This window comes from Tyto alba, unplaced genomic scaffold (genome assembly GCF_018691265.1).
Source record: "Tyto alba isolate M040663 unplaced genomic scaffold, T.alba_DEE_v4.0 Super-Scaffold_14, whole genome shotgun sequence".
NCBI classification, from domain to species: Eukaryota; Metazoa; Chordata; class Aves; order Strigiformes; family Tytonidae; genus Tyto; species Tyto alba.
Window position 1 is genome coordinate 1333900 of NW_024881276.1, and position 23701 is coordinate 1357600.

Sequence of the window (23701 nt, forward strand, 5' to 3'; positions counted from 1 at the left end):
ACCTCCTGCCTGGCAGCTGCAGATAATACTCCGGAAAGTGTTTTCTGCACTTCCAGGCTAGCAGAGACGTGATAGCTTCGCTCAATCTCCCGGCTCTTTTCCCACGAGCAGGAGCAGATGCTCCTTGCGTTGAGGGAAATCACGGGAGCAGCGAGGAGGTCACTGCAGCGCCCTGAAGCAGGCTCCCGAGGGACCCAGTGCCCTGTGCTCTCCTGGGAGCACGCTTGCTGCAATGCCTGGCTCCCAAATACCTGCATTTATTTACCGTGCCACATCCTTGGCTTGAGCGCTCCCTTTTCCTTCCCCCTGCCTGTTAAAAAGCAACAGCCCCCTTGAAAGCGTTGTCTTAATTCTCCAGTGGAAACGGTTGACGGTGACTCTTCTGGAGTGAAGAAGACTTGTTGCTTGAATTGTGTTTTTCTTAGATTGGTATTCACTTATGTGTCTATATTCTGCTGAAACAGAACATCAGCAATCACTTTAAGTTCTTAAAGCAGAGGCTGTGCATAATGAAGCCTTGATGAAACTTCCATGTACAATTATGGATGAGAAGTGAAATAATTTGTAGACCTAACTTTTTTTTTTTTTTTTTTCCCAGATAGTTAAGGTATGCTGTAGCAGTTTGTTGGTTAATTAACATTTGGATAGCAGGGTACTTTTCTGGAGCATTATGAAAGTGAAATTTTGTCATTAATAATAAATCAGAAGCTGTAACCAGGGTTTGTTATGTATTTTGGGTGAATGCTGGCCCCGTGGAAGTCAGGGAGAATTTTACCATCAACTTCAGTAAATTCAGAGTTTCATCCTGCTGTTGTAAAGGACCTTTAACAGCCACTTACAATCTTGTCAAAAAATCTGTTTGAGTGAAACTAATCCCATAGGGCTTTTATCAAGACAAAATGATGGTGGAGGAGGGAAGCTTTTGAATGCTTCTGTTGGAAAGAACTGCAGTTTGAGCAGTGCTTGTGCTGTGACAGAAAAATCCTGGGTTGGAGACTGCCCCTAGCTCAGATAACTGCGCTGCAGTGAGCACAGCAAGATCGTTCTGGAGTGATCATATTAAAAGGATTAGGCAAAGGCTGTTTCACATATGCGTGCCAGGGCCTCCTTTCTCTTCTTTCAATAAATGCAAGCTGGAAGTAATGTTGGTATAATCAGCTGTGTAGAGTGGGGTATGCAAAGGGTGCCTAAGCTTTAGCACAATGTTAAAAGCCCCAGCGTGCAAATAGCCCCCCAGGTAATATTTAAAGGACCAGATCCAGGTATCAATTTCTTCGTGACTCCTGGAGTCTATGATCTGAATAGATAGTTTGTACTCTGCACCTGGGAGCAAATCTGTACGCACTGACCCATGCTTCCAGCTACCAGAGAGTAAGAGATGGCTGATGTGCTGCTTTTTTTTTTTTTTTTTTTTTTTTTTTTTTTCTGTATGCAGTAGAAAATCCAGTTTCTTTGAACCAGGAGTCAATGTAGTGACTCTGTTTTTCAGGTCCTCCCACGGTAACGAAAACCAGCTCCTGTTGGGCACAGAGGGCTCTGCAGAAATTCAGGGTGGTGACATTTATGTGGCGTATCAGAACCCAAAATGGAGTTTTCAGTTGCGTTGCCCGTTACGAGATGCTTGGGTAACACACACTTTGTAAGAGGTGGCTGGGATAGTGTTCCCTGGGCATTTTAAAATTACCTAAGGGGCTCAACTACGTACTTTTTAAGAAGAGCGTGGAACGAAGAGGTGTAGTTTGTTTGTTCAGCATGGCCAGACCAGGAGCGGCCCTGAGACGGAGGCACGGGAAGAGGAAAGAAGGCTGCAGGTATCATTGAAAACAAGCGGCACAAAGCTCTTCATCCGAGGAATTCGTGTTAGTGGAACGAAAGGCTGTACCCATGCACATTTGCAGCTCCTAGGCTGGGTCCTCCCTACCCCTGGGCTAGACCCAGAAGACTGTGCCAGGTGCCCTCCTTTTAAAAGACAGGCCAGCTTTTGCTGGCTGAGGAATTCAGGAGGGTCTTTGTGGCTTCCGAGACAGGTAGTGGCAGCCAGGTGCCCTCCAGCCTTATGTGCTACCCTTTCGCTTATGACAGGCGGAAATAATTTCTGGAGGGCCTTAATGAAATTGCACCAGCTCACTGTCTCTGTGCCCCTCACCTTCTCTTCTCTCCCACGTTTACAGCTGAGAAATGTCTACAGCCTTCCTCCTTACACACGAGGATTTATTGCCAGATGCAGGCAGCAGGAGACAGTTCCTAGGACAAACAGATGAAACAGAAGGTCTTTTTCATAATTCTGCCTTGAATCTTCCTCCACTTCCTGATTCCCCAGCTGCTGCCTTGCTAAGCTGGATACAGGGATCCCCTCCTTCGGTGTCTGCACATGACAAGTATGTGTATTCAAATGTTGTCAAGCTGCAGATTTTGGAACAACATTCTCGAACTGTTGGTAGACAAAGAGACAGGTGATGGACTGCAGTAAAACACACCAGCTTTCTTATGGCACTTGGAGCAAGGTTTCTAAATTATGAAGAGAATTAAATTTGCAATACTTAGTACAGAAAATATGACAGTGCATTGGAGGGATGGCAGCCCTGCTTTCAGGTACCCATTAGAGTGATTTTATGAAAAGGATGTAATTTCTGGGCAGGATGCTACTAGAAACAGCTTGTTAAATTCATCCATGTAGCACTCTCAGTGACTGTGGCTTTGCTGGCTTTGGTGCCCAAGGGCAGTCTCCACTGCAAACAACTCTGTATTTTAGTGATTTAAAAATTTCTTTTACAAAAATAAAGTCCAAGAACAGTTTTGCCTAAGGGCAGGTATCTCAGGCCTCAGTAATTTCTTTTCTGTATTGTAGACTTCTTGTCTGTTCTTACCGAATGATACATCATCTCTGTTCTCAATTGTTGGGTTTTTGTTTTGTTTTTGGTGTTTTTTTTTTTTTTGGCTTTTGCTTTATATAGTGTATTATCTTTACATTTTCTCTTACTGTTTGCAGTTTGTCTGTTTCCCAGCTCGTCCTCATGGTATGATATCTAGCCAACGATACTATTGCATTTCTCCGTGCTTATTTTGCCATTTCCAGCTATTGGTAAAGCTCCAGAATTTCTGCGTGTTGGCAGCGAGCGGAGCTGTTTCCCCCAGTTTATTGTCCATGTAGCTGGAGTGCCCCGGCAAGGCATCATTGTGTTGTATTGAATTGGACTGGCTGAAAGCTGTGCCATCTGTACATGGACAGATTGTTACCCTTTACGATCCCTTTGGATAGAAGTTCTTGTAGCAAGAACGCTCACTTTGGTGTGCTGACACGAAGTGGTGAGTATATACAGCTGGGGCTGTTGTGGTAGGAAACGGTGCTTTTGCATTCTGGTAGTAGGGGGTTGTGGATTTCTTTGCAGATTTTTGACCCCCCAGGCAGCAGTTCGCCGGGGAACCAGGCTGCCCTCCAGCAGAGCCCTGCGTCGCCCCGGCGTTAGGCAGCCTGTGAAGTTTTGGGTGTCTCTGGTCTGCTGCCTCCGTGGAGGAACAGCAGCGTAAAACCAGAAAGCCGTAAGGGTCTTCATGATGTAAAATGAGATTTGCATCCTCACTGTCATGAGCAAACCGTCTGTGTTACGCGAATATCAAAGTAGCGTAATCAAAACAGATTGTCACTGTGCTATGTGCTGCGTGCACCTAGAAAAGTAAGGCTTGTGTCTCTCGATGTGTTTGATAGATTTGATATCAAAGTAACTGATACCGCACTGCTCAGGAATTTACCTCAGACCTTTCTTGGTGTTCAGCTTGATCTGTCGATCATACAGAACATCCTTGGGATATGTCTATTTTTTCCTCAGATTTTTTCCTTGCTAGCCCTATGTCCACTGTAGCTCAAGGATTTCCACCTAGGGGCAGGGCAGTCCAGGAAAGAATTGCTTCCCCGGGCAATACGCTGGGGAAAATGACCCTGTTGGGTTTTTTCCTGACAGGGTGCCCAGGTAATTCACAGTACGTTGAAATGGAATGGACTGCCGTGTGATTGCCACAGAAACTAACTGTAGTGCTATATGAAGTGATATATGCATGTGTCGTTGATTTTATATGTAGTTATAGATATCTACATTAGATACTTATATTTATTTTTATGTATTTAAATAGTTACATCTATATATAAAGTCAGTGTTTCTATGTCTGCAGCAGTGCTATACTCGGGAGTCAAATTCCTAGCCCAGTTGCAGTATCTACAGAAGGCAGATCAGTATGAGGTGCGTGGCAGAAGCTCCAGCACAGGAGTTCCTTCACGCACTAATAAGAAAGAATGATCTTACTGGAACAGCTTACATAAATAAAATCATTTCACGTATCTCAGCGTTGCTAGACAAGGCCCGCAGCACGCACGCACGGCGGTCCGCCCGGCTCATCTCACGTTCAGTTGTGACAGGGGGTTGCTGAGATTTCAGCAGGAGCGAGGAGCCTTGGGGAAAAGCTGACTTGTGTCAGCAGTCACGTGCGGTGAGAGGCCGAGAGGGAAGGCACCAAAAAAAAAAAAGAAAAAATGATGTGTTTTCTTTTTACTCCCCCCACAGATTGACCATCTCTGCTGAATGTCCCATGCAGCTTGAAGATTTCCCCATGGATGCACATGCTTGCCCATTAAAATTTGGAAGCTGTAAGTTCTCTTCAGAAATAAGAACCGGAAAAAAATCCATTTTTATCTGGCTTTTCACGTTCGGCCGTGTCTTGTACCAACCGCTCACCCTCTCCCCAGCTCCTCTGTTAACTCTGCTCGTTAGCACCCCCAGTCTGCCACCCCTGCTGCTACCCCGCTGCTTGTTTTCCCTGAGTGTCCTTCTTCTGGCACTGCTGCTTCGCGGCTCATGCTTGCATGCTCCGTGATGAGCGGGGAGCTGACGGGTGATACGTCTTGTACATCCCCATCAAGTCTAACAAGCCGCTTTTAGAAGGAGTAGTAGATGCAGACAGCTAAGTGGGTAACTTGGTTTTACACCCGTAAAAAGACGGAGCTTTCGTTGGACGGATCAGGTTGATGTGCTGTGGTGGCATTTACGTGAATAGCTACAGCGCATATACTAAAAGAGGTCTAGAATATTAAAAGAGGAAATAGCTTTCCACTTGGCTTTAATAAATCCAGCCCTGTAGCTTGTTAGATGACGTTGTATACCCGCGTATTTGTATATATGCTCACATTGTTCTAAACTGTACGCTGAACGATGATTTTTCCTCAATTCCAAGTCTCTAATCCACCACACTGCTGCCTTGCCAGAAGCTTGCTTTAAAAATAACCTCAGGGGATCAGACGGTTCTATTTAAATACAAAACTCTTAATTAAGTACAGATGAGGCTACTACAGTAGACATTTTTTATTTCGGTAATCAAATCAGAGGTTCCAGGTGCAATCAGTGTCTCTAAAGACTTCTGAAAATTACCAGGCAAGGCATTTTGCTACTCGCTGAAACCACCTAGCTTTAGCATTTTTCAGTGTTTTTTCAGGCATACCAATTTAGAGTCACTAATCCTAGCAAGATTAATCTTTGCCTTTATCGTCTGTATCTGCCCTGTTTTAATACTGGCTACGCATTGTTTTCTAGTGATCTTACTAAGAAGTAAAAACACTGTTTACAGTAACGATTACCAAATTACCAAACTTAAGACGAACTGATTTCCCTTCCGCCTCCCAACCCGGATAAAGCCAGTTCCATCTGAACAGCCACCAGTATTTTACAAGGTCACTGCAGGTTCAAGTATCTCCATTTACCTCAGCACCTTTTACAGCAAAGCCAGTGTAAATCTGAAGGTCTGTACACCTTTACATTCAGCTTAAAAAATTACATGTAAACCATCCATTCCATTCCAAATTTTAAAATGGGAAAACGTCTCACAGGAAGCCGTCATTATTTGTATATAGGGTTAAACAAAAGCTAGTGGAAAGAATTAAGATGACAAAGAAAAATAACTTGTCCTTCCTGGTATTACATATTCTTTACTGTTTTGATAGATAAAGTCGAAGCCACACCTGTTGGTCTCTAGCGCAGACTATAGAACTGGGATGTTGGGTAGTTTTATGAAATCTTCCAAAATATGCAATATAGAAGATACATATTTAAACAAAGAGCCTGATGCAGCAGAGATCTGAAGCTCAGCCTTAATTAAGTTGCATGGATGTTTCAGTGCATTAGTAGACGAGGTACCGTAAGGTACAGGTTCTAACTCTTCATATAGTAAAGCAAATTTACCCCCCCAAAACCCAAACATGCGAGTGGAGGCGATAACATTACTAGATAAGTTACAGAAGCTTAGGAGGAGTACAGTCTTCAGTAGCATTGAAGAAAACCCAACGATCTGCCTGAATGCAATTATATGTTCTGCTTCTGCCAAATGTGTTACATATTAATCACCTATTAGCGCACAGGTAATTTTAACCTGGGGAAAAAAAACAGCACTGAAAGGTCGTATTTTAGGCGTGTGAGGGCTGAATACAGTTTTAGTTCATGCTTCTTGCTACAAACCTGGAGTATATTTTATAAGCTCCTACAAGTCACCTTTAAGTTCTTCCACTGTGTATAGACATGGAGCCATTTGGCCTGTGCCAGTCCGTGCCGGGAGCCTCTGCATTAAGTAAATATACATTAAGTAAATATATAGGGGCAAGCTATAGGCAATCTTTCAGCCGCAGGAATATCTGTATTACCGATCTGACAGCTCATTAGTAAATCGTTGGGATTTAATATGCAGATGCTTGCACAAGTAGCAGCTAGTAAGTCAGGGTTTATTGAGTTAGCCCGGGTGTATTTCAGGAGAATGCAGTATTTATTCCGTATTTACAGCAGTATGGATTTGCATTAAGTCATCTGCAGGCCTGCAGGAAGACAAAGCCTACAGGGGTATATTATACACAAGACCATTCCCTTTCTGCTTTAGCTTTCCTTCCCCGTCTTTCCCCAAAGGGTTTCTTTCTAATGGTCTTCTTTCCAAGAAGGATTTTGAAAAGCCTCAAGGAATATCGTCAAAGTAAATGTTGAGCACATTATCGGTGGAGCTGGGCGGGTGGAGAAGAGACAAGTGCTCGCTGGTCAGGGGGTGGAGAGAGCAGGGCAGCCAACATCTTGCTGCATTAGAATTGTGGGAGACTTTATGGGCCTAGACAGCGTTATACGTAGCGACAGAACGTTACGCAGAAATAATTAGAAGCAAGGTTGCATATGGGAGAGGGGATGTAAAGGTGCATGCGCACGCCACCAGCCTAGGTACCTGCCTGGCAGTTCAAATGCCAGCTGCAGAAGGAATGCTTCTTAATGTCGTATGGCACGTCGTGCAAAGCTGCGAGGGGCCAGGAGGGCAGGGATGCTTTCTAACAGACCGAGCAGAGCAGGTTTTTGTTGCCCCCCCCCCCCTCCTCTCAAGTACGATGCCCCCGTGCTCCGAGGTGGCAAGATGAGGTGGGTCTGCTCCAGGAGGTGCGCGGACCTGGGCGCTCTCCCTCCAGGCTTGCGCCCCTGCTAGCCATAAAGCCACCCGTAGAAGTTACCCTGCAGAAACCTCGTTTAGGGAATCGCTAAGGGAACTGGGGATAGTGCATGAGCACAGGCCCCTGGGTCTCTGCAAACAGACTCTGCACCCTTCGAAGGGGGGGGTGCCGGGAGGGGGTGGCCGTGGCAGTCTGTCCTTCACCTCACGCTACTGTGGCAAGGATGCTGGTTTCTTCCATGGCCAAGTTTTAAAATAAACTTCCTGTTGCAGTCCTAGCGCTGACCTGTACTCTACATAAATTTTCTAGTCAGACAGGATCTGATGAAAATTCCTGGTGCCAGCCGCAGTTTCACTAGCAGCATCTTAGCCTAAGAAATTTCTCCTTCCCCCCCAGGCTATTTCTGGTGTGGGGAGGGCGAATTAGGTAAGACAACAAGGATATTGAAGCTAGAAAGATTTAATGTTTCACCTCTTCCACTGATGGGCCCTAAGAGTACATAAAAAGTAGTATTTAGTAGAGTTTCCAAACACCCAGGTGTCACCAGGTAGGTAAGTGCCATTATCTCTAGGGCAGCTGAGGCAGAGAAGTTAATTGACTTTCCATAAGGTCACACATCAACTCAATGTCACAAAAAAGGATTAGGCTCAACTTCTTTGGTTGGAGAGAGAGATGTCTAATGCGCTGGACCATGAAGGCCTCTGCCCAGGCAACTGACTTAACTCCTAAATCTCATTTTACTCATGTGTCAAGTATATCAGTTTTACCTAGCTTACAGGGTTGCCCTGGAGATGAATTAGTTAATTGCTCTTAGTGAACGTTAACCAGTGCTTTGACAATGTCAAAAACTGTGAGGTGGAGTCTATTTATGGTAACTGTCTCTTGAAGGCACAGTGTCTGAGTACATGTAGTTATCAGATCTTGTGTTGTGGAACGGATAAATGCATGAAGCTGCTGCCCACTAGTCACTCGGTGGCAAAAAAAAAAAAAAAAAAAAAAAACCAACACAACAAACTACTATTTTTAGAGTAAGTAGAGAGTCTAATGAATATTCTGTAAATAATGAGATTCCCTAGCTCACGAGGAGAGGGAAGCCAGGCCTGGTGTTTACTCCTGATAAATTTAAGTCGGCCATGACGATGACGAAGGTTGATCGCTGTCGATCAAAAAGGGAGCTTGCCGACTGTTTGTGAGAACACAGCACTAGGGACAATTTGTAGTGCCTGAAGAAAGTAGCTAAAATGCTTTATGTACCTCTTCCTTTTTAACAGCTCAAACTGAGTCATGGTGTCTGCTGTGTTCTTTGATAAAGGAAAGTGCACAGGCTATTTCTGTAGCAGGAGGCATGCTCAAATTATTTTCCCCTAAGAAGGCTGGTGAAATCAGAGTAATGAGGAGACAGTAACTTCACCAGTATCCCGGCATTTTATTGCAACACTTAACATTAAGGCACTCACTGTTCACAAGCTATCCACGCACCTGCAGCCACTGAGAAATTTCTCCAAAAAAAGTACATTAAGAAAATTACCCTGATGTGATGCTTCCGTATAATCCTGAGAAGGCACTGAGGGGAATGCACCTATGGGGGGTTTCTTGATTTTGTGCTTCCCTCCATTAGCACCTGCACCTGAAGCTGCAGGAGAACTGCAGGTGTGGAAGGAAAATTTCAAAACAGGGTCCTCCTGAACAGACTCTAATTCTTGTTTAGTAAAATGTGATAAAGAACGTATTCAGCCTCTCAAAACCTGTGGGTAAAACTCTCAGTATAAGAATATCATTAAATGAACAGCAAATAAAGACAAATGTTGATTTTAGGAGCCTCTGAAAAAGGGGGACTGGCTCTTTGGTAGGTTTTGCTGGGGTGCTCGCAGGGACAGCTGGCCCTGCACTCTCATGGGTAGAGCCAGAGCAATTCCGCTGCTCATCGCTGTCAGCTGGCCAGAAGAGGCTCCCGAGTCCATTCCTGAGAGCAAAGAAAGGCGGCATGGCTTATTGGCTCTGCTGGGAATTGTTAGTGCCTCCTTCGTGAAAGGGCACATGGAGAGGGCCAGGGAGGGCCTCTGGGAGATGCTGAGTGGCCGAGTTCAAGACTTAAGTTGTGATTTTGCAATTTAAGGCAAAAGCCGGCTGATGGAGGAAGGATAGGTTTGGCCTTTCTGCAGTGTGTAGAAGCTTTACTTGAAGTCGAGGGAGGTGTGCTGCTTGCTTATGTAACATCTTCTCTTACGTTTTCTTACTTAGACACCTCCATTGCAATGGACATCGAGTGACTAAAATAAGGTGAAGCTAGGTGAATACTGAAGTTCAATATTTCTAAGACATTTGATATGTTTTCCTGCTCCCTCCTCCTGCCCCATGTTCCAGCCAGTTTCCAACCGCCACTTTGGTTGGAATTCTTCACCCTTAATTTTCACCTGTTTAGAAGCTACGTCTGCAGACACAGTGAAAGTGATGCTTGTGGCAGCATCAGACGGGCAGTCTAGACAACTAGCTTGAACCAGGGATGTAATTTTACTTAAGTTTGACTAGTAAAGCATGGGCATCTAGCCTGAACTAATTTTCCGTACAACCCTGCGAATGAGTGGAGAAGGTGGAGACCACCTAATGGTACTGCTGTTACTTGCCTCTAGTTCCCTTGAAATTGTGGACACATGACTGATTGTGGGACTGTGTTGTTTAAAAAAAAAAAAAAATAAATCTTTTAGTTAGGAAGTCCTTACTATACAGACTCCTGACGGAAAAGCACTCACAAAATCAGAGGGATTCACTAGAGCCACGCATCTCCACTAGACTCCTCCAGAGCTGCCTTGGCTCTGACCTTTTCTGGGACGTGGAAATGCTGTTGCAAAATAAGCACGGTGGTTTGGCCCATATCAAAAGCCTTGCATGGGCAGCAAAGCCTTGGAAAATGGGCAGGATGGATCTGTGACAGTTTGGGATAGACAAATATGTCACCGTTAGTTGTCTAGACTTGCTCTACAGCCACTGAAAGGAAATAAGTACTTCTGTAGTGAGGTTCATTAGGACTATTTTTGATACTTGCCTAAGGATGAGCAGACTCATATTTTAGAAGTTCCTTTTTTTTTCTGCGATACTAGCTCAGATGTAGGTAAGTGTAGTGTACCTTGGCCGGAGTAACTTAGAAGTCCATTTTTCTCTGCATCACTAGCTCAGAAATACATATTTCTGTTGTACTTTGTTCAGAAGAAACAGTCACCGCTGTAGATTAGTTAGGTGTTACGTATGTTAGTGGTGAGCTTTGGTGTCTCTCCTAGGTACTGTTTTAGCTATTTCTGCTGGAAGTCGCATTTTGCAAAGGATCTTAATAAAACAGTCAGTAGGGCTTTTCGGTACGGAGACAACTTTACCATTTCTGCAAGCGCCTTGTACGAGCTGTGCTGTTCCTCCTGCACTGAGTGGAGCGGGTTAAACCAAGATAATTCAGCCTCCTCACAAGTGGTGCAACATATCCTGTAGTCATTTCAGATATGCATGCAGCAGTATAGACACCTCTTTAGTCCATTTAGTGCATTTCGGGCAGTCAGTGCTGCCAGCAGCTTCATCCTTGCATTGAGTCCCAAGGTCATCCTGCAGATGCCAAGGGGCAGCAGATTCAGCAAGTGGGGTGCAAAAAAAAAAAAAAAAAAAAAAGAAACAAACTGTAATATTTCAGAGATCTAAGAAGCTTTCTTAACAGGAATCGACTTAGAAATTAAGACATAGGGTTCTGAGCCTGGACTGAGTCCTGTAGGTTTCTGCAGCAGCTCTTGTTATGGGACCCCAGTCTGCATCAGAGCTGGCAAATGAATACGGCCCTAACGTCTCACTCGCCTGGTGGGTTTCCCACAGAAGTGATACCTTTTAGTGTGACAAAAGGGAAAAGGGCCCTCTCTAAAATCTCCCTAAAATTGTCAGCTCAGTCAGTTTTTCTTCACCCATTAAAATGACACACATTCAGGCCTTTCCAGAAAGGCTGGAGAAACTCTGCTAGTATCCTCTTCAGGCGTTTGCAGTTGCCGTCGTTAATTAACTTTTCAAAGACTTTGCCATGCGTACGTGGTTACTGATTGCCCCGAGAGCATTTGCAGAATACGTTAAACCCACGACCGTCCGGTGCTCTGGGTGTGTGGTTGCTCTCCTGGGAAACAGAGCCCAGCCCTGGGGCAGTCGCTTCCTACCTCTGGTCACACCGCGTTCAGAAGCCGGTGAGTTTTTTCCCCTTCAGTGAGAAAGGCAGGTCAGAAAGACCGTCCCCCTTGCACAGGGCGTTTGCCACCAGACCCGACCAAGCTGGTGCTTTCCCCATCCTCTCACCCCGGGCTGCAAACCCCGACGATGCTCAGCGGCCGAGGGGTTGGCTCCCCACCGGGCTGGAGCAGCTGCTGCGCGGCCAGGATCGCCCTTCACAAAACCCTTTTTTTTTTCAGTCTGGGCAAGGAGGGCTTCCCAGGGGCACCAGTAGCAGCCAGAGGACCCCTGCCCTGAGCAGCCGCTGCCTCATCAGGACGTGGCCCACGTTCCTCAGGCTTTTCGGGGGCAAAAAGCTCGACCCGTGGTGCTTTTGAGCTCAAGGAACAAAAGTTCAGGCAGGGAAAGGGGTCGGTGCGCAGATACTCAGCGGTGAGGTTTTTTTATCTTGCCTGGAAGAGGTCTAGATGCGATAGTGGCAGAGCGGCGTGGAGATCCAGGTGCTTTGTCGATGGTACAAACATCAGCGTGTGTTTCCCACCCCGGAGGTTTCAGCCTGAATTTAAAAGCTGCGCAACTGCCTGATGACAAGAAAGCAGGGATTCAACCTGAGTCGTCAGCAGTAGGAAAACAGCGTCCAGAGACTCTGTGCTTAAGCTTTCAGACCACCCTTAGGCGCAAACCTGCGAAGGCTGATGCCCCAAAAAGCACAGCGAGGGCTTCTGGTTGCCAGCCGTGGATCGTGGGTTGGTGCCACTGGTAAATGGGATATTATTTCTAAACGGGACAAATGCGTGGATACTGCTCCACTGTTGCACCAGCCAGGTTTTTAATGGCTGTTATTTTCTAAGGGGGCTGTTTCCATGGCTTGTCAGCGTTTCATAAACGTTTCTGAAATCATTCGCGTGGTGCTGGTGTGAGGTGGGTAGGTCTCTGCTGCCTGCCTTTCGCAGGTGGGAATAAAGGAGGTAAAGAGCAATTACAGTCTCTTCCAAGCAAAGATAGAGTGGTTCATTACCTGCTTTTATTGCCTCTGTCGTTATGGGTCCCTAGGTTCAATTAGAGCCTCCCAGTGCTACTGCAGTACATTAATGACATAATTACTTGCCTAGGGTTTTTTTTTTTTGGGGGGGGGGGGGGGGAGGGGAAGAAGTGGCAAGCCACTGCTGAAACTTGGATTTCGGTTTCCAGTCTGTCGGCTCCTTCGTGACATCTCAGTCTCTGGTGGCCAGGGAGTTCTCCCTCTAAATTGCCGGATCCTGCGTTAGCCTCCTTCTCTACACAGAGAGCCAAGTTAGCCCGGGCTGTGACCTGGCGCTGCTGCAGTCCCGGCTCAGCAAGCTTCTTCGAAGAAAACGGTTGTTTTGTGTTATCCCCCGTGAAGAATGAAGAGGGAAAGGAGGGGTGGGAAGAAGGAAAGCCTGAAAGGCCTTCTGTTTTTCCTCCGTTCCCCATCATATCCACCGAGAGACTCCTCGGGGCCAACCCGCGCTAGCAGCTAGCCGTTTTGCTGGAAGCACCCAGCAGTAAATCTGTCAGCAAAGCTGGGCATCCTCCCTCCTCAATTTGTGTTTCTGCGGAGTAAATACATACAGCTGAGATGATTGCTCTCGCCCTCTTCTAGTCAGGGGAGAGAAGTAGATATTTTTAGGCTCAGGTTAATCCCCTCCTAAAGCAGATGACTGAACTAGGTCAAGCTGGTGGCTGCGGGTGTGTCGCTTGCGCCCAGGGAAGCTGGGACCGTGCGAGCACCCTTGGGCCCCGGGTCCCTGTGCGTGGAAGGGGCCGGTTCCCAAGGAGGGCGCAGGCGGAGCGGCAGCGCCTCTGGTGAGCAGCAGCTCAGCCCCGCTCCGCGAGGCTCCCTGGACCCGGCAGCCTCGGGAGGTTTTGTCCCCATTAACCCCTAAACACGGGGCTGCACCCCGCCCCGCGGCAGGAGTCTATAACCCAGCTTCGTTCTGAGTTTTGGGTGACTGCACCCCCGGCGTAGGGAAGAAGCTCTGGCGACTGCCGTATTAAAACGTTTGGGCAATGGGTATTTCAGCCTGCTGTCCCTACGTACCTCCCAACCGCGCGTTCGCGCAGCGTTGGGAATGTAGCAGTACTTCAGAGGTTTGTAAATGGTCTTCATTAAGGGACTGGCTTCAGAAACACAGGTATATATTTAGTTCTGCAAGTAGGCCCTTGGCTGGCTTCAGGTCACACTGATTTATAAGCGAGGATGCTTCGAGCGGAAGGCTCGGCAGATAGATAAGCTAACTGCGGTGGGTGGGTTCCTGGTGCCTCTCCGGGGGTGGGAAGGATGTCTGTTGATTCTGATGAGGTCACCGTTTCGATCTGTGACGTTAGATGTGGCCAAAAGCACCACATTTGTGAAAGGCAGCCTCCACAACAAGATCAAATGGAGGATTTCCTAAAATGCACTCGGTGTTTCTCAAAAGAAACTCCAGTGGTACTCCTGGAGGGATGATTGCATTAGCCTTGCTGATAACTAAGCAGCAGCTTGCAAAATGAGTGGACCACTGCAATCAAGATTGCTTAGAGAGTGAGGTACTATGCAAATTGAGTAATGGTGTCAGTCACACTTTGGAGGATGCTTTTGTTCACTTTGCAAAAAAGTAAATTAAATCTCTAACGTCTTCCTCATGACCATGCTGTTTTTACTAATGAAGCAGTTAATATAGCTGCCTAATATTGTGATTACAAATTCAAAGTTCATTAAATGTTAGTACAGCACGCAAACTGGCCGACTGATTTGGAATTACCATATGCCTGGCCTACAAAGACCAACCCAGGGTCAGGAAGGTCCCAGGATATTTTGAATTTTTAAATGTCATCCCAGCACATCCTGCTGCTCTGTTGCTCTAGTCCTCTTGCAACCTTTATCCTGGCTGTAAGAGAAAAAAAAAAAAAAAAAAAAGAAAGCACCAGAGGCTGGAATACCAGATTTTGACCTGCTCCGTATGCAAAGCAGTTGCGTAGCCGCCGCTGAGTGCGGTGTAAAAATCAATTCTCAGATTAGTTCGAGATCAAGACAGCTGCCACTAAATCTGAAAATAATGCCAGAAGTTGTGCTTCTTGCTGTCGGCAATGAAAGGAAGAAAAGGGGAAGAGGGGAAAGAAGGAAGGCACCAGCTGCTCCAGGTGGGAGCGGGAACTTGGGGGAGATGTCCTGGTGCTGGCTGGTGCCTCGGAGCACCGGGAGGTGTCGTGGCCCTGGGGCAGAGCCTGTTTAGTCACCCCTCCCAGCCAGCTCACGGCAGGCACCCCGCAGTGACGGGTGGCACAGCTGAGTTGTCCACACTCAGTTGCCCCGTGGGAAAGCTTTTTCCTTTGCTGTTTTCTTTCCCCTCCTTTTCTGAGTGGGGCCCGAGGAGGACCCGCTCTCCGAGGGCACGCCGCGGAACTGGGTGCGCCGTGCCCGGGTTTTAATCCAGATGGTCGGGTTTCACAGCAAGGAGTCGGTCCCAGTCGAGGTCCCAGGGCTTGGGGAAGGAGTAGGTGCAGCACCGATTGCTCCCCCGGAGCCAGGTGGGCGAGCAGAATGGGGCAGGGAGGAGCTGACCCTGTCACGGGTGGTGCTGCCTCTCGGGTGGCAAATACGGGCACCTCCTTAGGGGGCATCTCTCAAATTGCTGTGCTGCCTCCGCAGTCATCCTCCGGAGACGTGCTGCACCACTCTGCACAGCCCCTAGCCCGGGGCTCTTCTTAATTGGTGCAGCAGCACCCTGTGAAGGTACCGTGTCTGACTGAATTACCAGGACAGCTCTTCATCGGTATTTGTGTTCCCTGGTATGACTGTGATTTAGTGCACCAGCTTGCAAACAGTCAAGTTATTGTATTAAAGCAGGTCAGCAGCCTTGCCTGTGCTAATCATGAATCACCCCTCCGAAATCACAGAGTTGCCTTCAGGCAAAATCGTAAGGTTTTTATTTATTTATTTATTTTTGCTTTAGATTTTTGAGCTCGAAGTTGGGTTATGTTTAGGGCTTTCCCCCACGAACTGGAACTTCTGCAACTAAGCAGGACCTTCCACCTGTCTCCTGCTTTGAAAAGCCAAAGCAAATAGCTTTTACAAAACCGTGTCTCAAAATGAATTTCACAGGCATCTTCAATTCTGTATGTCTCACCACCTTGTGGGCACAGTCTCTGCTTCCATTTAATTTCCAAGCCATAGACACTTCTATCACATTCCTGTTCCCACTTTTTTTCTGAGGTGACTTATAAATTACATTCTGAAACAGTAATTTTGATCTAACTTAGGGCTTTATACTTTTTAGCAACGATCAGTACAGTATATTAGAGTTGTTTGTTAATGAAGTCTCTCGAGACCTGTCACATTTTCCAGAACTTCCTATCCTGTTCCCTGTGGAATGTGACAACAAGATCAAGTAAAACTGTGTATCGGGAAAACATATAAAATGGTGCCTGTGTTATCAAAGACTGAACTTCCTACTTCCTGCGTTACAGCCAGTGGAGTCCTGTTACCTTTTGTCATCAGCTTTCATACAAGAATTGTTCCAAGCCCATGAATAATTTCCTCCTCGGATGTCCCCCGTTGTCCCATCGAGGTGATACTGTGCCATTCCAAAGAAGTTTCATTCCGAGGATTTCATTTCTGCTCACATCTGGAACTCTATCCCAGTCTGAGCCCCGCAGTGCGAGACAACTATCGGCGTTGTGGAGTGAGTCTGGTGCAGGGCCACAAAGATAATTTGAGCATTTCTCCTGTGAGGAGAGAGAGCTGGGACTGTTCAGCCTGGAGACGAGAAGGCTCGGGGGGTCGTAACCCATCTATAGGCACACCTGATGAGAGGGAATGAAGAGGAGGGAGCCAGGCTCCGCTCAGCGGTGCCCGCCGACAAGGGGGCAGGGGGCCTGAGTTAAAAGCCATTACATTCCGTCTGAACGCAAGAAAACGTGTTTTTTTTTTACTGCGAGGGTGACCGGAACAGGTTGGCTAAAGAGGTTGAGGAGTCTCCCTCCATGGAGATATTCAAGACCCGACTGGACGTGGTCCCGGAAAACATATTTCAGTGTCCCTGCCCGAGCGGAGGGTGGGACGGGCTGATCTCCAGAGGTACCCTCCATCCCCAGCCATGCTGTCCTTCTGCGGGCTGCAGATTTGCGATCCCGCGCACTTGTGCCTGTTACACTTCTTGTCTGTGGCGTGTCTGGAAAATCGTGCGTGCTTTTATCCATGTGCTGTAAGCTCACGCCAGTTTAAGCGGTCAGCCTTGGCGCTGATGACCTCGGGTCCCTGAAGTGATTTCCACGCCCCGCAAATTCTCCCAGGAACATCAGAATGCATCACACTGTGGCGAGGTCTTCACTTTAGGCTCATAATCACTGAATATGTGAATACATTTCTCTTAGTATTTAAATTTCTATTTTACTTTAATAACTGACTGTTATAAAAATCTATTTTCCCCTAGACCCACACCATGCACATTTAGTACCGTGTCTTGTTATTTTTATTTTAAAAATTACATTTTTACCAGATCTTTTTTCCACTAGGTCTTCCTATAGAGTGTTCTCATTTGCACATCAATTCATTCTTATCAACTGAATTTAATGGGAAATTCCAGTTGCAGATCTCAAATCCGGCCTCGGTTGCGTAGGCACAACCCCTGACAGGTGCTTTGTAATGGGTTAAAAAGTATTCATGCATAAACCACAGGAAAGCCAGCCTGACTTAGACTTCAAACTGGCTTAGCAGCAACACTGTTTTACTGCCTGCAGAAATCTTTGAGAGTTGTAAATCTGGATCTCTCTTGAGTTGTCTAACAGCCTCTCAGTGAGTCAAATACATTCATGGGCAGATAACGTAGGTATTTGTGTGTGTATTCAGGTTGTATTTAGAGCTTCTAAAAAAGCTGACAATTCATGTACGTCTTTCACAATCAACAGGCTTTGATGGGGATTAACAACACTCCCAAGATTAGGCAGCCTGATGATCCTACGGCATATACTAAATATCGTGGTGATAAAGGCTAAGAATGTAATTGCACAATGGCAATAAATAAAATAGAAAACAGGCCCAAATTCATCTTTCTACAGTATCTCTTTAAGTTAACCCAGCCTTTGGTCAGCGTAATTCTGAAAGAAGAGTCGCAGCCAGGCATGCAGGGTGGGCACCCGTGCACACGGATCCTTCACTTTTGCCTTCACTTAATTACGCGGGCATTGCTTTTATAGCTTCCCATGAGGTCTGTCAAAGGGCTTGGGGGCTGTTTTGGAGGGGGATTCTCTTCTCCTAAATTATCTGATGCCCTGTCATGCAGTTACGAAAACTTACTGGCAGGCATCAGTGGTGATTTTTTTCCCATGGTTTATAGCTTCAAAAAATCAGTCCTAGAAATACGTCTGGGTCCTGTGGACTCAAAAGTTTGACTCGGACATCCCCATTTAGGTTTATTTGACTTAAGGAGCCAAGAAACACTTTTTTTTTCTTTTTTTTCTTTTTTTTTTTAAATTCCCTCAGTGCCGAGGGGAATGGCAGGGATCCTCCAGGCCTTACCAACTGGCTGCTCTGCTCTGTCAGACTTTATCTTAATGTTTTTCCTCCCTTTGGCTGTGGTTGCTCCCCTGCCCTCTGTTCACTGGTGTAAGGACAGTATCACGCCAGACATGCAAGAGCAGGAAGAGGGTGGGAGAAGAGCAAGGGAGATCTTTACCATGTTTATATTGTGTGCTGTCTGATGGACGTTAAAATGTAGAAAAATGGATCTGCTCATCAGTAAACAGATATGAGAAGAAATTACTTATTTCATCATTCTGGTAGGTGATAAGGCTGCAGCCATTTATCAAATGTCCACTAGAAATAAATGTCTGTTGTCATTTTCTCACTTCCAATAGCATTATACCTCTCTGTAATTTAATTTTAGCTGTTCATCTAAACTGCTGGCTTTTTTTTTTTTTTTTTTTTGAAAGAGTGATCTTAAAAGAGAAGGAATAATTTAACGAGTCTTCCCCCTTTCTTTGGAAAGCCAGCAAAATGATTGTAAAGAACACCAAATTAATTATTTGGATTCATAAAACCAGAAGAAGCCCCCTTGCTTAAAGTAGAATGGACACCAGTCCGTCTCACTTTGATTTTCGGTGGCTCTGAATTCGAGTTTGCTTTTAGAGCAACACCAGCAGCATTCTCACAGCTTGCTAACCCAAAGCTTCCACTACATTTTTCTGTCACCCTTTGGGAGGCTCCTTGTCCCCACCCTGGGAGCCGGGCAGGGATGGGGGCCTTATTCCTTTATCAGCAGTAAACCTCTCTGATAACTCTAGAAAGCAGGAGCTGAAGTTCTTCAGTCCTCCAGCAAGCACGGCTGGCAGGCAACCTACTAGAAGCTTTGCTTAAGTGGAAGAGGGTTTTAACACAATTTGGTATGACACTGAATAATACCATCCATCCATTCCCACCTGCTCTACCCTGATGGCAAAATAACATTATTCTAGACTACTCCCACACTTTCAGCTTTCAGTATGCCTGTGCCTAATTATACTGCATGGGTTATCAGCAGCAGAGATGGAGCTTTTGGTACTCAGGGTTGGGATAATCGGAGCCTGAGGTTTATGGAAAGAGGTGGCAGAAGCTTTTGCAGTAGGAAGACAACTACCTGCTACAGGTACACGGGTTTATCTACCTGGAGGTTTATCTAGATGGCCAGAAAGGAGGTGGTCACTGACTCAGCTGTCACACCAAGGCACATGGGGTGGCTTTTTCCTGTCAGAGCTGTAAGTTTCTCTCAAGGGCGCGTATGGACTGAGGGGGTGGCTGTATCTTTTTACATTCACATTGATGTTTTGGCATTTTCTTCGTTCTTCTCTGTCTCCCAAGGAGGAGCCTGGCCTATAGTGAGGAAGGGAGGCAGAAAGCCAAAAATCTTGTATTGCAGCTTTTTAAAAGACGGACCATGTTTTCTCACATTTGCATGGAAGATAGATGAGGGTCATATCATACATGTGATCCATCACAATAGAATATCTCCAGACTGTGGTAAATTCATCCTATTCCTGATGTGACAGACTTCTTCTGAGGGGAAAAAAAAAACAAACAAACAAACCAACCACTGCAGGTTGCATTGGGTTGGGTTGGGCTCTGCAGAGACACGTGTTACCCGCTTGGGTCTTAAAGCCCTGGCTCTAACCATCCTGCTCCTGCACAAGAACCTCTTTCAGCTGGGCTCTTCTCCCTTCTCCCGTAGATATTCTACTCTTGGCCAACCCGTGGCCCAACTCGTCCCGGAGCCTCACGATAGATGCTCTCCTGGGAGAGGGGACCTGCAGCCCGGAGTCCTCCTCCCAGGCAGGGACTGGCTCAGGGGCTGCTCTTGCCCGCCCGGGCACTCTCCTCTCCCCAGCTGGCCTGGGCTGGGCAGGCTGCCTTCCCTGATGTGGTTTCAGCCCGGCGAAATATTGCTTGGGCACACCTGCAAGATCCGGGTGGAGTTTGGGCACCTTCTGGCCTCCCTGTGAGTTACAGCTATTTTTTTACAGGAGGAGGTGCTGGGCTGCTCCGCAACAGGAGCGTTTAGGTAGCCAGGAAAGGCTCCAATTCAAAGCAGAGGCACAGATTTATTTTAGGACCCCCAAGGCTGGTCAGAGCAGAGAACTAAAGCATCTGAATACTTGTTAAACCTTACAGGCCTATGTTCCCATGTGGTCGCAGCCTCAGTGGACTTTGGTTACAGTGCTCTCGCCGGGAAGCATCTAGTCAGGCTGAATTACTGTGTGGCATTGGTAGAAAACGGGACAATCTCAATTATCCCAGTACCTGTGATCCTTGCAGTAACAGGGAACTGCTGAGGTGGGATACATCTGGATCATCCCAGCATGAAGTACAATGTTTTGTTTTGTTTTTTTTTGCATAGGAAGTAACATGGGTAAAAATCAAATTCCCTGACAATCCCAAACCTGCTTACATAAATCTAACATTCACTGGGGAGATCAGCACATGAACACCGTATCCCAGATAAGCACCTAAAAAGAAATGGCTTTCTGCAGCACCTTTGCAAGTGGACCCATCTCCACCTACTTGCCTTCTCCACATCTGGCTCTGGAGTTATTTACAACGTGTTGTGAACTTGTAATCACCTCGGAGATGAGAAAGTATCTCAGCTCTACAGGGAAGGTGAAATTCCATCGCTTTTTGTGATGCAAATATTCTGAAATAGGGACGAGACTCCTTCTTAGCCTTTCAAAGCAGATCATGAGATGTAATTACAGCAATTTTACTGCACAGCTACAAATACAAGTACATGGAAGGTGTGTGGGCAGTCCTGCACGGCTGCAGGGCTAGCAGGGGATAGAGGATTTGCAGACAACTTCCAAACCCTGGATCAGCTCCAGCTCTGAATACAACAGCAACAACTGTCAGATATGTGACAAAAAAAGATCTCATCCCATCATTTTCTTTCTAGTAACAATAGCCCGTATTTTTTTTTTTTTCTCAGATTATCCACTAATTACCTCCTCGCCTCCCCCCTCCTGCCCCCCCAGTTAGGAAATTGAGTCCTGTTCTTCATCTGAATATGCCTGAAACCAGCTTTCAGGCGCTGAATTTTTCTTTTCCGTTTGCCAGTAGTACAAGAAACTCACCCTGTTTTTAGATTTCTGTGTGCAAGTATCTATACTCAGCGCTTGAGTCATGTCTCAGCTTCTTGTCAGTGAGCTAAATAAGTTGAGCTTCTTAAGCTTAAATTATGACTTGTTTTCCAGTCCCCGGAGATACTTGGGCCCCTCTTCTGAACCCCCTCCCCCTCTCCGTCCTCGTTATTTCCGTAACTTTTCTGAGGAGTGGATGACAGTGTACAAATAGCCGTAAGCAGTCAGACCAAAGGTGTCTCTTCCCTAGTGTCCTGCCTCTGGCAGCACTTCCAGAAGAAGCCATGGTAAGATCAGCAACAGGGAAAACGAGGTGCTGCTTTCTTCCCCACCGCCTGCTCTAGCATCCGAGTGATGTGCTGCGCACACACGCTCTTAACCTGAACTAGCATCACTTTCCATTTTCTTCTTGATGTTGCGGGTTATATGGATCCAGGGACCACCTCAGCTTATTTCTTGTCACAGAAGCTCGCACTGACCCGCTGTCTGTGAAATACTCGAAGTCCTCCTTGGAGCTGCAGCTTTCCAAGACAGCTCGCTAGCTCTAGCAAACGAAACTCACAGCCTGATGGAGCCCGTACACAAGATCCTTCAAGCTAACCTCTTGCCCTTGACTTCCAGGTCCTTATCTGGAAAGCCTTTGTGTGTTGCCTCCCGCACAGATTGCATTGAACTAGGATGTGAGTTTTTCCAGAATGAAACATTCTGCTCCCCCAACATACAAGTTACAGAGTGGAGAAGGTGAGATATTGGTATCTGACTTCAGACCGCTTCCAACTCCACCTGCTTTTCACCTCTTATTTGCAGAGTAAGCCCTGCCTGCTTCCCAGAGGTTTTATTACAATGGACTCCAGCCTACTGTAACATGCCTGCAGTAATGTTACCCGAAAGCTTTCAGTGATCACAGTATTCTAAAAAGTGTGAGAGGTACTTAAATAAAATATGTTTAAATATATAGTTGGCTCCTAGATTTATTTTTTTTTTTTTTGTGACTATTTGCAGAGAAGGCTTAAAAAATAAAACCAGCACTGACCGTCTTTCTAAAAGAAAACTGAGATTCCCTCGTAATAGCCTAATTACTTCAGGTATTAGGGCATTGCAAATAACAGCAGCATTACAGAGGAAGGAATGAACTGGGAGTAATGCCCCCCATTTCCTAGGACTTCCAACTGGACGTGAGAGAAATCTTGTCACGGTCACATCTCCAGGTGTTTCCACGCCCCCCACCGCCCCCCCCCGCTTTGCTCTGGTATGTGCACCCCCCCACACACACACACACCCCCACACACACACTCTCCTCCATGCAGTCTCACCCCTGAATCCTGGCTCTGCTCCTCAGCATCGCAGGCGCAGGCAGACACATCCCAGCTCGCTTTATCTACAGCCGTCGTCTACCCACAAGCCCTACCCCCTCATCCACGCGTGCCTGCCCCGAAGTCGGTGAGCACACACCAGACCCTGCCCTCCCACGCGGCGTCACTCAGTATTTTGTCCTGGAGATGGGATGAGACCCAGAGGGTGCCCGCTGTCCAGTCCCTTACGGTGCCCGAATACTTTTGAGGGGGGATTTCAGCAAAATGCCTCTTGCAACTTGCTGGGCCTTAGGAGCTGCCAGCTGGGTGAGTATAGGTCTGAGCTGCTCTTTCCCAAATCAAGTAGTTGTGATGGATTATATTTATACCTCCGCTGTCCCAGCCTTTGACAAACCACCCCACGCATCTGTTATATTAGAAGGCCTCAACCTAATATTTTTTTGAGCTGGGCATATGGGAACATGATTACATCATCTTTATTTGGTTTTCTCCATTCACTCTCACTCCTCCATTCTTCCCTCTCCCCATCGTTTATCATTTAAGAATCCACTAAAATATTTCACAGTGTTTTTTACTCCTCGCTGCCTTTTTTTTTTCCTCCTTGTTGACAGACGCTTACCCCAATTCTGAAGTGATCTATGTGTGGACTAACAGCACCACAACGTCCGTGGTGGTGGCCGAGGATGGCTCACGACTTAACCAGTACCACCTGATGGGACAAACTGTAGGAACTGAAAACATCAGTACCAGTACAGGTAGGGAGAACATTTCCAACCCGTGGTTTCCCATGGGAGATCCGCAAGCTCTGGTTACTCCGCAAGGAAAATCTGTGGGACGTGGGGTACTAGGGAGATCCCGTGGAGGTTCCTGGCTCCTGGGCAGAGGCACTGAAATACTGAGAGGGTTGTGTGCTGGCTCCTAGGAACGCCGCAAGGCTGTTGCTGAAGATGCACCCAAGCTCCTGCTATTTAACGGGGGGGGGCCCGCCAAGCTGCGCACGGCTTCTTGGCCACCGCTTGTTTCCCCGTGGGAGGAATCACCCGGGGGGCTCGTTTGATCCGTTTCCATCACTGCTTTCAACTGACGGAAGGGGAGGGAGGGGAGGGCAGGTGTGGGGGGGGCCGTGGCGTGGGGCTGCGGC

The 23701-nt window shown here is 46.8% G+C and overlaps 2 protein-coding genes across 5 annotated transcripts in view; one reads left to right on the top strand and one right to left on the bottom strand.

Moving 5' to 3' along the window:
- GABRB3 (gamma-aminobutyric acid type A receptor subunit beta3) overlaps positions 1-23701 on the bottom strand; it is a 197527-nt gene that overhangs the window by 172121 nt on the left and 1705 nt on the right. The window lies entirely within an intron of this gene.
- The window catches only part of GABRA5 (gamma-aminobutyric acid type A receptor subunit alpha5), a 58163-nt gene that overhangs the window by 25312 nt on the left and 9150 nt on the right, over positions 1-23701 (top strand). For all 4 annotated transcript variants that reach the window (XM_042788691.1, XM_042788689.1, XM_042788692.1 and 1 more), the window contains exons 6-7: positions 4557-4639; positions 23172-23315. In XM_042788691.1, coding sequence (XP_042644625.1) covers positions 4557-4639; positions 23172-23315 — 227 coding nt within the window. The remainder of the gene's footprint in view (positions 1-4556; positions 4640-23171; positions 23316-23701) is intronic.